This window comes from Etheostoma cragini, chromosome 9 (assembly GCF_013103735.1).
Source record: "Etheostoma cragini isolate CJK2018 chromosome 9, CSU_Ecrag_1.0, whole genome shotgun sequence".
Taxonomy (NCBI): domain Eukaryota; kingdom Metazoa; phylum Chordata; class Actinopteri; order Perciformes; family Percidae; genus Etheostoma; species Etheostoma cragini.
This window is the reverse complement of record NC_048415.1, coordinates 7,823,181-7,838,285: the sequence shown is the minus strand read 5'-3', so window position 1 is coordinate 7,838,285 and position 15,105 is coordinate 7,823,181. Positions and strand designations below refer to the sequence as shown.

The following is a 15,105-nucleotide window of genomic DNA, read 5'->3' as shown; positions in this document are numbered from 1 at the left end:
CTGCTACATGAGCTTAAGCCACCCCCATAAAAATATTAAAGGATGTCGGTCATCTTATCAATAATTACATTCTTTTGCTAGAAATTGTGTTTCATAGACTGTAAACATAAGTGTGTTGTACCATTAGCTCTCACTTTCTCACACACATGCCATTTCTCTCTCCCTCTCTGTGTCTCTCGAATGCATGCTGTCCAGAGGAAATATGCAATTACAGCTATCCAAACTGATGATTTTGGGGGGGAAGAGACAGCCAGAGTGTCCACCTGCAGTTGCACTTGCAAAATCAATCTGTGCGCCATTGATAAATCGAAATTGTTACTTTTAAAGCATATAATGAATGCCATTAGCGCCATTTGAATGATAATGACATAGTATATCATGAAACGGTGTATAGAACAAATGGCCTCACAAGAATTTCAGTTTTTGACTGATCCAGTGAATAAAATACTTTAAAGGTAAACCATCACATGTAGCAAAATATCTGACAGTTGACACATTTTTGTTGCTCCCCAGATGCTGTGTGTGGCTGTGCACTGCTCCTAATGCTTGCGGGTTAAATGCAGAGATTGAATTTCACTAAATTGTATATAACAAAAGGTGTCCAGAATCATTTAATGCTGAAAGTGTCCTATTTCATTCGTTATACTCCCTCTTACTTTTACACACAATGGACCATGAACACAAAAATAGAAACTACTCTGTCTCTTTCAAAAAGCGCAGATGTAAAGAAAGGGTGGAAGAGATACAATTCGGAAGAGGCAGAGGCAAGAGAAAGAGGGAAAGATGGGAAGGAAAAAAAAGGTCCACACTGTGTGTTTACGGTTCTTTACCCAAGAGATAAACCCCATGACTCAAAGTCATGGGAGGGCAGCAACGATGGCATCATTACACTGAGAAGCAGGCAGTGATAAAAACCTACTGGGCGTTGTTTGCGTTTTCTATCCACACACACTTTTGCATCTGTGGGCAAAGAAGGAGCAGATTCTAAGAAATGAAAATACAAAACAATAATGTATACTGTACAGCCTCAAAACAGAATAGCTTCCTAATCTTTAGGGTTATTCTTGGAAATAGTTCATTTAGACCCCTTTGGATATCCTGCAGACTCTCACCAATGACATTTTGTGGTCTACACACCCTTGCAGAGAGAGAATAAAGTCTGTACGGAGAGGAAATATTGGAAGATTATCAAAGAGCTTTCTACAGGTCATCTTAACAAGAAATCCAAACTATTGAATACTGAATGCACTGGTTAAGGTTCTGCCAAATCCAAAACCAAATCCTACACCCATCCTCAATCCATTAACACAGTAAACACATTGATGAAGTAAAACAACATCCTGTGCCATGACTGCCCTTCCTTTGCCGTACCGGAAGTTGCTGCATTTTGGTCTTTAGATTCCTTCATGCACAACTCGAATTATTACAGATGTTTCATACACAAATATTTTAACAGCAGCAAGGTTGTGTATTTGTAAGGGTCCTTGCCATTATGGGACAAATAGGCATTGCAAATTGAACATGTAGCTTGACTTGAATCGCCTTCTTTTGACTGAAAGTAGTGCCAAACAATATTAGTGGTCAGTGCACATACTACTGTATATACGACTAGTATTTAGTATGAAATTGGGACACAGCACTTTGAGTGATTTGAGATGGACTTTACTTTTTTGCATTGTGTATACTCGACATCTTGTGGGCTTTAACGACAGTCTGTGCAAATGGCAAATAAGCTGGATAATGAGACCGACCATTTTGTTTCTGTTTTTGACACTGAGGTCATGTTTTCCAAATTTGACTCACTAGCAATTTTAGTCGACACAGAATCTGAGTAGTATGTGCTGAGAGCGCATAGTTGATTTAAGAGGTGCATCAATCCCATACACATTTGTCAACATTTCTGTCTAATTTTTCATGGCTGTAGCTAGGTAGCTAGTTATCTACACAAGAAGACATCGCCATTCTGAATCCCACCTAATCAACTCTGATTCTGTTTTTCCAACCAGAGGAAGCAGTCGTTAATGGGCACAAGACCAGACAAACAAATCAAAATCAGAGATATTTTCATTCATTCAAACCTATATTTAACCAGGATAAAAAAACTCCTTGAGGTTAAAAATCTCTTTTACAAGAGTGTCCCGGCAAGTGGCAGCAGCACAGTTTCAAAAAGACACAGACACTAACAGGTAAATACATAAACACACTTTCATACTCAAACAACAATGTCATCATAAAAAACCTGGGTCCTAAATCAATTTAAAAACAGTGACATACAGACTGCCTTTCTGCAAGGTCCTTTAAAAAGCCTTTAAAAGAATAAAGTGAGACCAACTCCTTCAACTGCAGTTCATTCTGAAGCCGATTCAGATGCAGATTGTGCTGCAAAATGAAAAACCTTTTTGCCAAGTCAGTGCGGGCTTTAGGGACCGTCAATAAAAACAGATCCTGTGAGCCCAGGTGATATTTCCCTGCAGACCTAGGGAGGATGGAAGTGTTCAGATAAGGAGAAAGAAGTCCTAATACTGCCTTATAAATAAAAAGATGCCAGTGCCTCCAACGCCAAATGGAGAGGGAAAACCAACCGACCCGAGAATACAGCAAACAGTGATGAGTGAGAGAATTTAAGTTAAATCTCAAGATAAATTTCAAGGCTCCATGAAACACAGTGTCCAAAGCATGAAGACACTGGGAGGTTGAATGCATGTATTAAATATCCCCATAGTCCAAGACAGACAAGAATGTTGCATTTACAAGTTTTTTTTTTGCTTCAAATGATAAACAGGACTTGATTCTAAAGAAAAAAACCTAACTTCAATCTCAGTTTTTTAACCAAATCTTGGACATGCAATGTAAAAGACAATGAGTGGTCAATGGTAAGACCTTAGTTTTTGTAATATGACAATTCAATTTCTGTACCAGAAAGTGAACAAAGGGTTAGGGCATTGTTTTTAGTTGATTTTCCCAGAGTAGCATGTGCTGAGAGCGGATAGTCCAATGAGGTATGAAAAGGTATGAAACTAGGCTCACGGCCTCTCCCATAATCAATCAAATGACCCCAAACTAATTTACACCACAGTAAACTTGGGGCTTGGAGCCCACACAAGTCTGCTGCCCTGGGAATTTGCCTGCTATACTGGTTGGTTATGTATTCTTGAAAGAAAAAAAAAAAACTCATGAGGAAATTCTGTTGTGTTGCATAAAATCTTTTTGAAAATGAAAAATCTTAAGTCCATGAACAACTAAGCAGCACACATCCTTTAAGAAATCTATTCCTAAGACTTAGCCATGCTTTAAATTACTAATGATGTACTTAATTATAGCTGATAGTCCCCCTGTGGGCCATGACCACAGCTCATATGTGCTGTAGTTAAAGGGAAAGGACAGCGTGCTATGAGGAGGCTTTGTGAGCGGCTGTGAAAGTTCTTGAGCCAAACAAGACGTGTGTGTGTGTGTGTGTCTCTCTTGTTCCCAAGCGGCTGCGTTGTCTAATTAACTGAAGGGTTGATTTGTATTACACAGCTATTCAGACTGGGTGGGAAACACAGATATGAATATTGAAACATGGAGGCCCACAAATAACACATATTAGCTCAAATGATCAAGAAAATGTAGCTATATTTCAAAAGGTAGGGACTGTGACCAAGCCTACAATTTGAAACAGGAGCATAGCAGTTCTTCAAACTAATCCTCCTGCCTGGCTAAAATTCTGCTGCATGGACTCCTTCTCAGATTCTTTCCCTTACTGCCAGTTTGCTCTATTTTTTTTTGCTTTTACCACTTGTCTCTCCGCCTGCAGACCTGCTTCTCTGCCCACAGCAAGAAGACTGCAATATCCATGGATATTAGCAGGCAAAAAACACAAAGTGAACAAGTACACCTACAGACACAATATTATTCTTCCATTTAAAACGCTCATGCATATCTACAAACAAATAGTTTTGAGTAGCATTGTCATGTTTGATGTTTTGTCCTTTAATTATAATCACCTCCACTTATCTAATCAGCTTAATTTTAAGATGCTGGATGCTGACATTGACAGATAGACAGAGAATGATCAGTAGGCAACCACTCCTACTGATCTTTTCCCCAGGTACAAAAACCTTGATATTGGATCAATAAGGGAACATATTTTATTTTTTTATACAACAACCTTACATGTTTTAATACCTTCCCGGAAAAAAGTGCTCATTGTCCTATCTGAATCCTTTTTCTGTGTCTGAATTTTAGTTCTACTGCTAAAATATTACTGAGGACTTTTCTAAGTGTCATGAGACAAGGTAGAAGAAATAGGGCACACCTGAAATAGATGTACCAGATGTGTGGGGACAGAGAGAGGAGAAAATGAGGATGGAGAAGAAAATAAGGGAAAGGAGTCCGGGCCCTGCAGGACTGAAAGACTGAGTACGATTTCAACTTAGCTGTAATTGATTTTTGCCATGTCACTGGAATGTCCTTGTGGAATCAATGCTCACCTATATTTTAAACCAAGGTAATACACATATCTTTGCCAGACACTTGTCCATTTTTAAAAGGCTTTTAATGTAATTAGTTTACAATTGTTTTGCAGTCAGTTTGGTCGTCCATGATGGCGAGAAGAAGAGGGGGGTGCTGGAAATTTCCTTAATTTACACATCTGAGGAAAGCTGCTAATGGGGAAATCAATTACTGCACAAATAAATGTAAATAACGCCATAATTAACTGGCATCGCGTAGTATGAGTTACCAGTTTATTATTAAGCATACCTGTAAAATCTTAAGCATTCTAACACACTTACTTTGTAAGGATCGTTATGAACAGCTATGTATTGATACTACAGAAGAGAGGTTGATTCATCTCTATCATTTTTTACTATACAGAATATTAAAATCTGGGGGGGGGGGGTGACATGGGAACACCTGGTGCCAGTATCAACTTCCTTTCAAATTATGTTTTAGCAGTTTACAAAATTGTGACTTCCCACAGACAAACAGAGCTGGGTTTCAAACCTGACAACTTTCTAAGTACTGATGGAAATATCTCCTTAGCATTGACCATTGAAAATGTGTCACGTATTGGTAAGTTGACAATGAATGCATTGTTGGACTTGTACTGTGTGTTCAGACAGAAGGTGGAGCAAATTTTAAAGGCGGCATACCAAGTAAATGGAAGGATATGATGGGGATTTGCCCGGGTAAACTCCCCCCACATGTATCACATCCATTTCTAGTTACTGTAGCTTACAGTTACACTGGCTGTTTGGGATGAACAATCCAGTGGTATAAAATTGCTGTTTGAACACACATTTAGGGTTGTTAACATTTTCTTTGATAAGAGATTTCCTGAAATAAATTAAGAAACTTTTCTAATTTAAGATGATATTTTGTTTTGGTAAAGTGCTTTGTTTAGCCCTGCCTGACATATTAAGGAAAGAAAAATCGTTACAGTCTACTTATTGGCTTTTTCACAACTTTCAACTGCATTGCACAGCCTTCATCATCAAACAACCATTGCATGTTAAAAATAAAAATAAATAAAAAATGATATTTGCCCAAATTAAGATTTTAATATAGATAATACTGGGATGAATAAAGTATTATCTAATCTAATCAAAAAAAGTACTGTTATGGTATTGGCACTAAAACTCAGTTCATATTGACCCTAATCACAAAGCAATGTCATAGATATTAGGGACCACAGAGTTGAGTTCAGAGAATATGAATCAAGTATGAAGTCAGTGAAGAATAGTCAGTGAAGAATGAAGGACAAGTATAAAGCTTCAAGAATTTCACTGAAAAAAGTAATAGCAAGTGAAAAGCATTTGAAACTACTACAGACACAAATCCTTTTACATTAATAACACTGGAGAGTGTGACATCACCTCTGCCTACAATAATTATCTGAATGACACTGCTCTCCATGTGGTAGAAAATAAGCAGAATGCTGAACAGAAGATCAATCTCTATTAGGAGAGAAACAGCCAGCACTACCTGAGGAGCAGCAGGGAGCCAGAGGTTTGGCTGCTTTACTGAGAATTTAAATGAAAACCTCAGTGACTCATGTTTGTGATTCAGCTATAACATGTGAATACGTTATGAGTGTCTCAAGGTGTAAGAACATGATCAATGTAGCCACCATAGGCATCTGTCTTTCTACATAATCTCCATAAATATATGGACTTTGTCCCATGTGTTTTCAATTTACACTTACCCAGAAGTTGTTCTTAAAGAAGGCCATCTTCACTCAGATTCACAGCAATCTGTAAAAGAGGTGGAAAAGAAGTATGAGAGAGCAGGAGGTGACATTAATACTAATTATTTTTTTACTCTGCCTGACTTTCAATTTTCTCTACATCACATTCTAAGTGCGTGGGATAATAACCTGAAAGTTAGCCTATTGGGTTCCTTGTAATAAGTGGTCAAATGTTTATGCTCAGCCTTTTTACTGCACTCCGATAAGAAACTGCAGCATTAAAGTACACATAAACAAGCTTCCAAAGATTTCTGAATTTATAATAACTCCCTGGAAACGTATAGCACAGGAAGGGAGCCCCAGAGGGAGAACAGAGGAGATCTTAACAAGTGACTTCAAAAGGATGAACTCACAGGATGGAGGGTAAGGAGAAAGGCAGCAGGGAGGAGGAGGGACAGGGGAGATGGGGGAGGAAGGTGAGGGAATACAGGAGAGAAAAGATAAATCGATGGAGGAACGTGGCAGAAGAGGCGGAGGTAGCCACAGAGGAGCTGATTAGTTTGTGAAACTGGAGGCTGTAGCACTCTGCTCTGACTGGCTGAGTCACCTTCTGTCCCATGCTGCTGTTGATCAGCTCATCATCTGTAACATTTTTCGTATGGCCTGACTGAGTAATAATAATAATACTCGGTTTATGGAAAACTTAGCATTTATGGATCATCTTCTTATTTATGAATTGTATTAGAGTGCAAAAACATCACAGCAGCAAAAGGCATAACACCAACAACAACAAAATCAAGGACCCACATTATGGATATAAATTCAAACTACTAAAAAAAAAAATATTTTTGTTGTTGTATTAATAGTTATCAAAGAAAGAATATGACATGTTGATGCTACCATCAGCAGACGGCTGGTTTAGCTTAGCACGTGCGTCGGTACCTGACGCCAAATACCCATGACAAATCATTGGTATTTCACGAGTTGGGGAACAGTCTGTGAGCGCCGTGTGAAGGCAAATCCAAACCACTGTCTTTTTTTATTCAAGCTCCTTTAACTTTTGAAGTTTGAGTTGTCAAGTTGAGTAGCAGCGTTTTCAGGACTGAAACACTTTTTAGTTGGCTTCAGGAGGGACTACACTGTAGCACCATCTGAGCCTGCACCTTTTGACCCCTTACCACACACACACACACACACACACACACACACACACACACACACACACACACACACACACACACACACACACACACACACACACACACACACACACACACACACACACACACACACACACACACACACACACACACACACACACACACACACACACACACACACACACACACACACACACACACACACACACACACACACACACACACACACACACACACACACACACAGAGAGAGAGAATTTGTCCTGCCCCTTCCAAGAGAATCCATAATGTAAGTGTTTCCCCAGGGCTGCCCTCATACAGGATTTGTTGTTATTTTGCTGACTGTGTGTGTGTTGACAACAGCAGTTTTGCTGCATTGGCACAGACTGAGCTCAGTCCGGGTGACCTGGCATTAGGCCGCAACCCACAGAAACAAACAACGCACAAACACACACTTAATTAGCTCAGCGGTGGGACTGGAGAGCCCTGCAGACAGCATTCTGTTTGGCAGAGCAGGTTAGCTCGACATAGAGGAGAAAGATACAAAAAAACTAATATATTATCGAGCAGATCTCGTTGATGATATATCCCAATTAATTGATTTTTAATGAAATATTAATCCTATCTTGTGATAGTCTTCCAAATTAATTATTCAAAGCACATTGTAGGTAAAAACTAACAAAATTAGCGATTGAAGTTTTAGTTTTAAATGTGTGAAAAGGTTTGTCTGATGTAATGCATATGTTTGATATTGATTTGTTTTATTTTATGGATACATTTCTGTGCACCACAAGATGTTTTACCAAAGACAATCTTGTTAACATGAGATTGTTTTAACAGGTATTTTAATTACAATTTCATCGAAATACGGACTAGTGCAATTTCTAAATTTGTTAAAAAGGAAAAATAAGTGTCAAACCATTCTTAATTAAGTATAGTGGTGCTGCAGAGATGTCCCGGCCTAGAAATCCTGTATCCTACAGACTAAAGAAAAAAAAAAAAAAATCTTATTTTGGTACAAATCGTTGCAGAAATTACCAAAATGATCATTCCCTTCAATATCGTAATTGCAATTACAATATCAGTCAAAATAATCACAAGTCAATATTTCCCTCACATCGTGCAGCCCTAAAGAGAACATATAGGAAATTATAGGTAATGATATTATACCAGAGTAGATATATCATTGTTAGTGCTGTCTCATGTCAGATTGTTTTTGTCCTGATTAACAGTGTTGCCAATAATAGATTCTTAATCTCTGGACTGGACTATGGGCTGATTTAATGGTTGGTTATATCACTGGTTATTGTAGCTAATATTCTTAGTAAAATGATATGAGATTCAGACAAATTATTTAGTGAATCTGTAAGATAGATAGATATATAACGTCAATAAATTAAATTTGTTGCCCAACTGTAATATTTGTACAATATCTCAACAATAATTTGGCAAAAAACAGACACTAGGGATGACAGTAGCCTCTTGTTTTCTTCTTCTGACAGCCTAATGCACTATATATTGTACTATGGATCTGAGTTAAGTAGTTTTTTGTTTAAATCCTGACTGTTTAGACTCTGCACGATCCAGAAACACAAAGACAGAGACTGAGGTGTGCACCGGGACACCATGTGGATAGCAGCCACGGTGGGACATCCAGTATTCTCCATCTGGTTCCAACTGACCGTTCAGCCAAAATCAGCTCTGAGGCCAGAGAAGAAGTGTGACACACTGTGAACTTAATTCCTCAGGCTCAAGATCATTTTTTTGTCAGAAATTAAATGCCTGCACAAATGTTGGTTTTGCTTTGTGTCCCCATGCACATATTGTGCATAATCATAACATTAAATTGTTAAATAATCATAGCATCAAATCTCAACCTACTGCAGGCACTATGGTAAACTGAGAAATCTAAACAGATAAAGAAACTTAAAATATAAAAAAATATGGGATCATCTTGAGTTGCCTCAGTGTGTCACTATCAGTGACTGCTATAAATGACAGTAATTAGGGATGCTCAATACTAATTAGTGGCTGACATAAAGTGGGCCAAAAAGTATTTAGTCAGCCACTGATTGTGCAAGTTCTCCTACTTAGAAAAATGAGGTATGTCATTTTCATCATAGGTACACTTCAACTATGAGAGACAAAATAAGAAAAGAAAAAAAATCCAAGAAATGACAGTGTAGGATTTTTAAAGAATTTATTTGTAAATTATGGTGGAAAATAAGTGTTTGGTCACCCACAAACAAGCAAGATTTCTGGCTCTTACAGACCTGTAATTTCTTCTTTAAAAAGCTCTTTTATCCTCCACTTGTTACCTGAATTAATGGCACCTGTTCAAACTGGTATAATCTAATCTGCATCTGTCTATCTGTAATCTGTAACTGGTATCAATCTGTATAAAAGACACCTGTCCAAAGCCTCAAACAGTCAGACTCCAAACTCAACCATGGCCAAGACCAAATAGCTGTCAAAGGACACCATGAAGAAAATTGTAGACCAGCACCAGGCTTGGTAGAGTGAATCTACATTAGCCAAGCAGGTTGGTGTGAGTAAATCAACTGTGGGATCAATTGTAAGAAAATAAAAGACATACAAGACCATTGATAATCTCCCTCGATTTGGGGCTCCACGCAAGATCTCATCCCCTAGGGTCAAAATGATCATGAGAACAGTGAGCAAAAATCACAGAAGTACACGGAGGGACCTGATGAATGACCTGCAGAGAGCTGGGACCAAAGTAACAAAGGCTACCATCAGTAATACGCTACACAGAGAGGGACTTAAATCCTCCAGCGCCAGGCGTGTACCCCTGCTTAAGCCAGTACATGTCCAAATCCGTCTGAAGTTTGCCCGAGAGCATATGGACGATCCAGAAGAGGATTGGGAGAAAATCATGTGGTCAGATGAAACCAAAATGGAACGTTTTGGTAAAAACTCAACTCAACGTGTTTAGAAGACAAAGTATGCAGAGTTGCATCCCAAGAACACCACAGCTACTGTGAAGCATGGGGGAGGAAACATCATGCTTTGGGGATGTTTTTCTGCAAAGAGGACAGGAAAACTGATCCATGTTAAGAGAAGAATAAATAGGGCCATGTATCGTGAGATTTTAAGCCAAAACCTCCTTCCATCAGTGAAAGACTTGAAGATGGAACGTGGCTGGGTCTTCCAGCGTGACAATGATCCCAAACACACCGCTCGGGCAACGAAGGAGTGGTTCTGTCAAAAGCATTTCAAGGTATTGGAGTGGCCTTGCCAGTCTCCAGACCTCAACCCCGTAGAACATTTGTGGAGGGAGTTGAAAGTCTGTGTTGCCCAGCGACAGCCCAAAACATCACTGCTCTAGAGGAGATGTGCCTGGAGGAATGGGCTACAATAACAGCTACAGTGTGTGCAAACCTGGTGAAGACTTACAGGAAACATTTGACCTCTGTCATTGCCAACAAAGGTTATGTTACAAAGCATTGAGCTCAACTTTTGTAATTGACCGAATACTTATTTTCCACCATAATTTACAAATAAATTCTTTGAAAATCCCACATTGAGATTTCCTGGACTTTATTTTCTCATAGTAGTAGAAGTGTACCTATGATGAAAATTACATACCTCATCTTTCTAAGTAGGACAACTTGCAGTCACAATCAGTGGCTGACTTAATACTTTTTGGCCCCACTGTATTATCATCATCATCAGATAAATGAGAATATTAAATTGTTACATATGGGAATTTCAGACAATAATTAAGCTCAATAACACGGAGCTTATTCTTACAATAGCAGCAGGTATTCTGTGAGTGCAAATGAACATTGCAAATGTAATCAGGGCACAGACAGATACATTCATATGTTTGTAAGCACTTTAAAATTTGAGAAAAAGAGAATCTCAGGGGAAAAAGAATCTCCTGTTAACTACAAATTGTTACCAGAATTGTACTAAGAGTGGAAAAACAAAATGGTAAAATCTAAACTCAGTACTTAACAGACTTCAGAAGTAAACATGGATCAGTGAGGAACAGACTCCTAAGCACAAAGATCTCCAACTTAAATAGTCGATCTAAGTTGATTTTCTCATTATCATCTAGCATTTTTTGTAATCCTCGAATATTTAAATAGATATTTTCTAAAAACATTAGAAAAAAAAAAAAAAGGTGTGGATTGTGGTTGAAGAATTCATAGCAAAATGTCATAGCAATCCATCCAGTAGTTCTTCAGATATTTCAATCTGGAACAAAACAGAATAACAGAACAACATTGCCATCCCTACAACCAGGCCACTAGCATGGGTAAAAAAATTAAATAAAAAATAAATAGTAAAAATGTTTTGGGAAATATTACTTTCTTTGAAGAAACAGAAAGAAACATAAGGTTTAAGGTAAGGAACATATCAACAGACAGTAGGGTCAGTTAGAGATACAAGGCAATCAGCCTTATCAATGGAGACACACTAACCCCTTCTCCTGCTCTCTGCCACCCTCACACTGCCTGACAACACACAGATGGCTGCCAAAAAAAACTACAACTTAGTAAAAGCATATGGAAGAGTGAACGAAGGTCTTTAACAGACAAACCCTAACCACATCCCATTAATTCCTGCAGGAAATAATAGTGCATCCTCTGCCCGAATAGAGCATTTTTATTTCCCTTTCCTCTTTCTTTTGCCAGAGAGCAATCTACCAACAGATACCTTTTTGGAGGAAGGGAACGAGGGTAGGTCAACACAAACCCCCGCTTCCTCACCACCTCCACCTACCTGTCTCTCTCCTTTGAGTGGGAGAAAAGGTGAGAGAAGCTGGACAGGAATTGCAAACGCTGTTGGTGAAAGCGCTGAGGAACAGCATCCTCTGGCTCAAAGAGCAAAATAAAAATGGACCTGGGTTAAATGTACTGACACAGCCAAATGTGGAATAAAGATGCTTCCCTAACCTCAGCACAGGCACATTTTGTCACAACTTCAGGGAGCACAATGGACGGGAGATAGAAAGTACACAAATAAATTAAGCAAAAAAGGAAAAGGACGGGTACAGCTGACAAATAGAGGCGTGAGATGAGGTGGGTGAATGGTGGGACAAAACAAAAAGACAGGTAAACATCAACAATCCTCCAAAAAGATGATGGACAACATGAAGAGATGAGACAAAAAGTGAAGCTACATAGTGGTTTTTTTGGTCATAAATTATTTGACAAATAAAAAAATAAAAGATCTGATAAAAGGAGCTCAATGAAAAGATTAACAAAGTGATTAATGTTCAGTCAATTCTAAATTGCGAGGATTTTGGGAGGCTGGGAAGCTCGCCTGGTGAGGCTGTCCTCTCTACAGCAGCCGTGGGTTTGGTTCTTGAAGTCATTACTATTTAAAATACCAGCAATGCAGTCAAATTTCTACTTCTCAAGTGCAAGTGTGAGAGGGGTTGGACAAGAACAAACAGACAGGACTTATGGAGCAGCTGGAGGCTTACAGAAACGTCTACTGCACAGCAGATCGACTCTTCTGTCCCTCAGTATTAGTTTTAAACCTTATTTAGCGAAGCGTGGAGGAGAGATCATTTTGTGTCAGGCCTAATTTCCCCTTCACTGCCACCAGACAGCTTTCTGCACTCCTCTGCCACATCTACCAGTGTGCGATGACTCACTGCTGTAGCTGGTAATTTTATAGCAAGACTTCACTGTGGACGTTTAGTTTCCCCATGAATACAAAACCTACGTGAGATTATATGATCAGTCGGTCTCCAATATAATGTTTCAATTCATCTGGATTCATCCAATTGAGTTTCTCCTTCCATTTGTCAGAACAGACCTTTGACACAAAAGAAGCACAACTAAAAGCTTATTTCTGCACACTTATTCTCTATAACGGTACTTATCTTTGTCAACGACTCAAATCACCTCTCTGCATCATCACTATTGAGTGTCAGGACACATACACGGCTTCCAGGGGGATCAGGGAATAGTGAAACATTTTGCCTTTGCGGACAACATATGGTGAAGTTCAAAAGGTCAACTTACAAATAATTCACAGCTTTCCATGCATCTCATGGTCTTCATTCAGCAAACAGAGTTGACTAAAGGGTTCCTACTAACAACTTTTTTTTTGATTGTCAATTGGATTGCAGATTATTCTTTCTATTCTAGTCTATAGAAATGTAGGAAATAAAGAACAAATCCTGTTATAATATCCCAGTGCACAAGGTGGCAAGAACATGAGCAAATATTCACATTTAAGAACCTGAAAATAGAGAATTGTTAGCCTGAAAAATGATTGGAACAATTATTTGACTATCAGAGAAAAGTCTGTCAATCAACTAAATCGTTCAGTTCCAAACTACTTTAATAATTCAAGTCATTTTTTAAGCAAAAATGCCAAACATTATCTGGATCCAGCTTGTAACTTGTGAGGATGTGTTGCTTTTCTCGGTTAACATATAAGTGAATCTGTTTTGCTTTTGGACGGTTTGACTGCAATTTGAACAAATCGGCTTGGAAACTGGGACATTTCCGCCATCTTATGAATGAAAAAAATCATAAAAAAAACAGAAGTCAGTCAATAAGCGTATGAATAAAGATGAAATACGGATCAATTGTCTGCATCAGACAATGATCTTACTCGATATGCAGTATCCTGGTGGTGATTCATTGTGTATCTATTATGAAGAGAAAGAGTGCTACAATCATGAATGACAAATCCAGCACATCCAAATTGTAGGCAAAGCCCACAAAGCTAAATGCGTCAACAAAAACACTGTAGCACTAAAGCCATAGCCTGTACTTTAGTGATGGCACACTGAAACCAACAATCACATTACCGCCAAATGATGACCGAATTACACCCTGTATTTAATGACTAAAGCAGCTTCAGAAACAACACTATGCAGAGTTTATTCTCTTAAAGTGATAAACAGGTTGCTGGGTGAGCGCGTGCTTGAGCCTTCAGTGAATGAGACAGAACGAGAGAAATAATGAGACTGCAAACACAATAGACAGGAGGGCAGTGTGAGTGTGTGTGAGAGAGAGAGTGTGATGAACACAACCCAGGCTTTCAGCTCCCCATTGTCCTGGCCTGAATGAGCTTTTGTGACTGCAGCATACAGCCACAGTCCAGTCCGCTCTAGGACAACGTGCCAGGCGGGCATCACTTCCAAGCCCTGGCATGACCAGCTGTGTGAGAGTGCAACCAGCATGGCTGCAAACACTCTCACAATACACGTCGAAGTCCGTACACAGCTAGAGATTAACACACGAGAGATGAGCAGTGCAGTGAATTTATTTTCTCTGAAGAGAGATGGAGGACTAATGTTCCCTCTCATTTTTAGATTTTCAGTTTACTATCACATACACAGAAGAAGCTGGGATGAGGATAACAGTTGCCATTTTTGCTTGAAAGGTAACCTAATAATACATCAAATTTATATAGCCCTTTTCTAGGTACTCAAAGTCAAAGTCAATAGAGCCTGGGCTTTGGAAAGCCAGTTGAAATAGGTTTAAAACAACTAATCCATTAGCAAAATTGTTGCTGGTTTTGACCAACATCCCCCCCCCCCCCCCCCCCCCCCCCCAAAAAAAAAAAATCGTTCCTTTAAATGATGTAAAACAAAGACAAACAGCAAATGCTCACATTTCAAATCTGCAACAGGCAAATATTACGCATTTTAGTTTTATAAATGATCAACTGATTATCAAAACTGTTAGGGATTAGTATTCTTTAATGACTAATTAATCCAGCTCTACATATCGGATATCTGTAATATGACTAATATAAGGGGGAAAAAACGATCAGACG

At 38.8% G+C, this 15,105-nt stretch overlaps 1 protein-coding gene across 2 annotated transcripts in view; it reads right to left on the bottom strand.

Moving 5' to 3' along the window:
- fcho1 (FCH and mu domain containing endocytic adaptor 1) overlaps positions 1-15,105 on the bottom strand; it is a 57,331-nt gene that overhangs the window by 37,752 nt on the left and 4,474 nt on the right. For both annotated transcript variants that reach the window (XR_004658069.1, XM_034882684.1), the window contains exon 2: positions 6,188-6,236. Coding sequence is in view for 1 of the 2 variants with exons in the window: in XM_034882684.1 (XP_034738575.1) it covers positions 6,188-6,214 (27 nt within the window). In the remaining variant the exon portion in view is untranslated. The remainder of the gene's footprint in view (positions 1-6,187; positions 6,237-15,105) is intronic.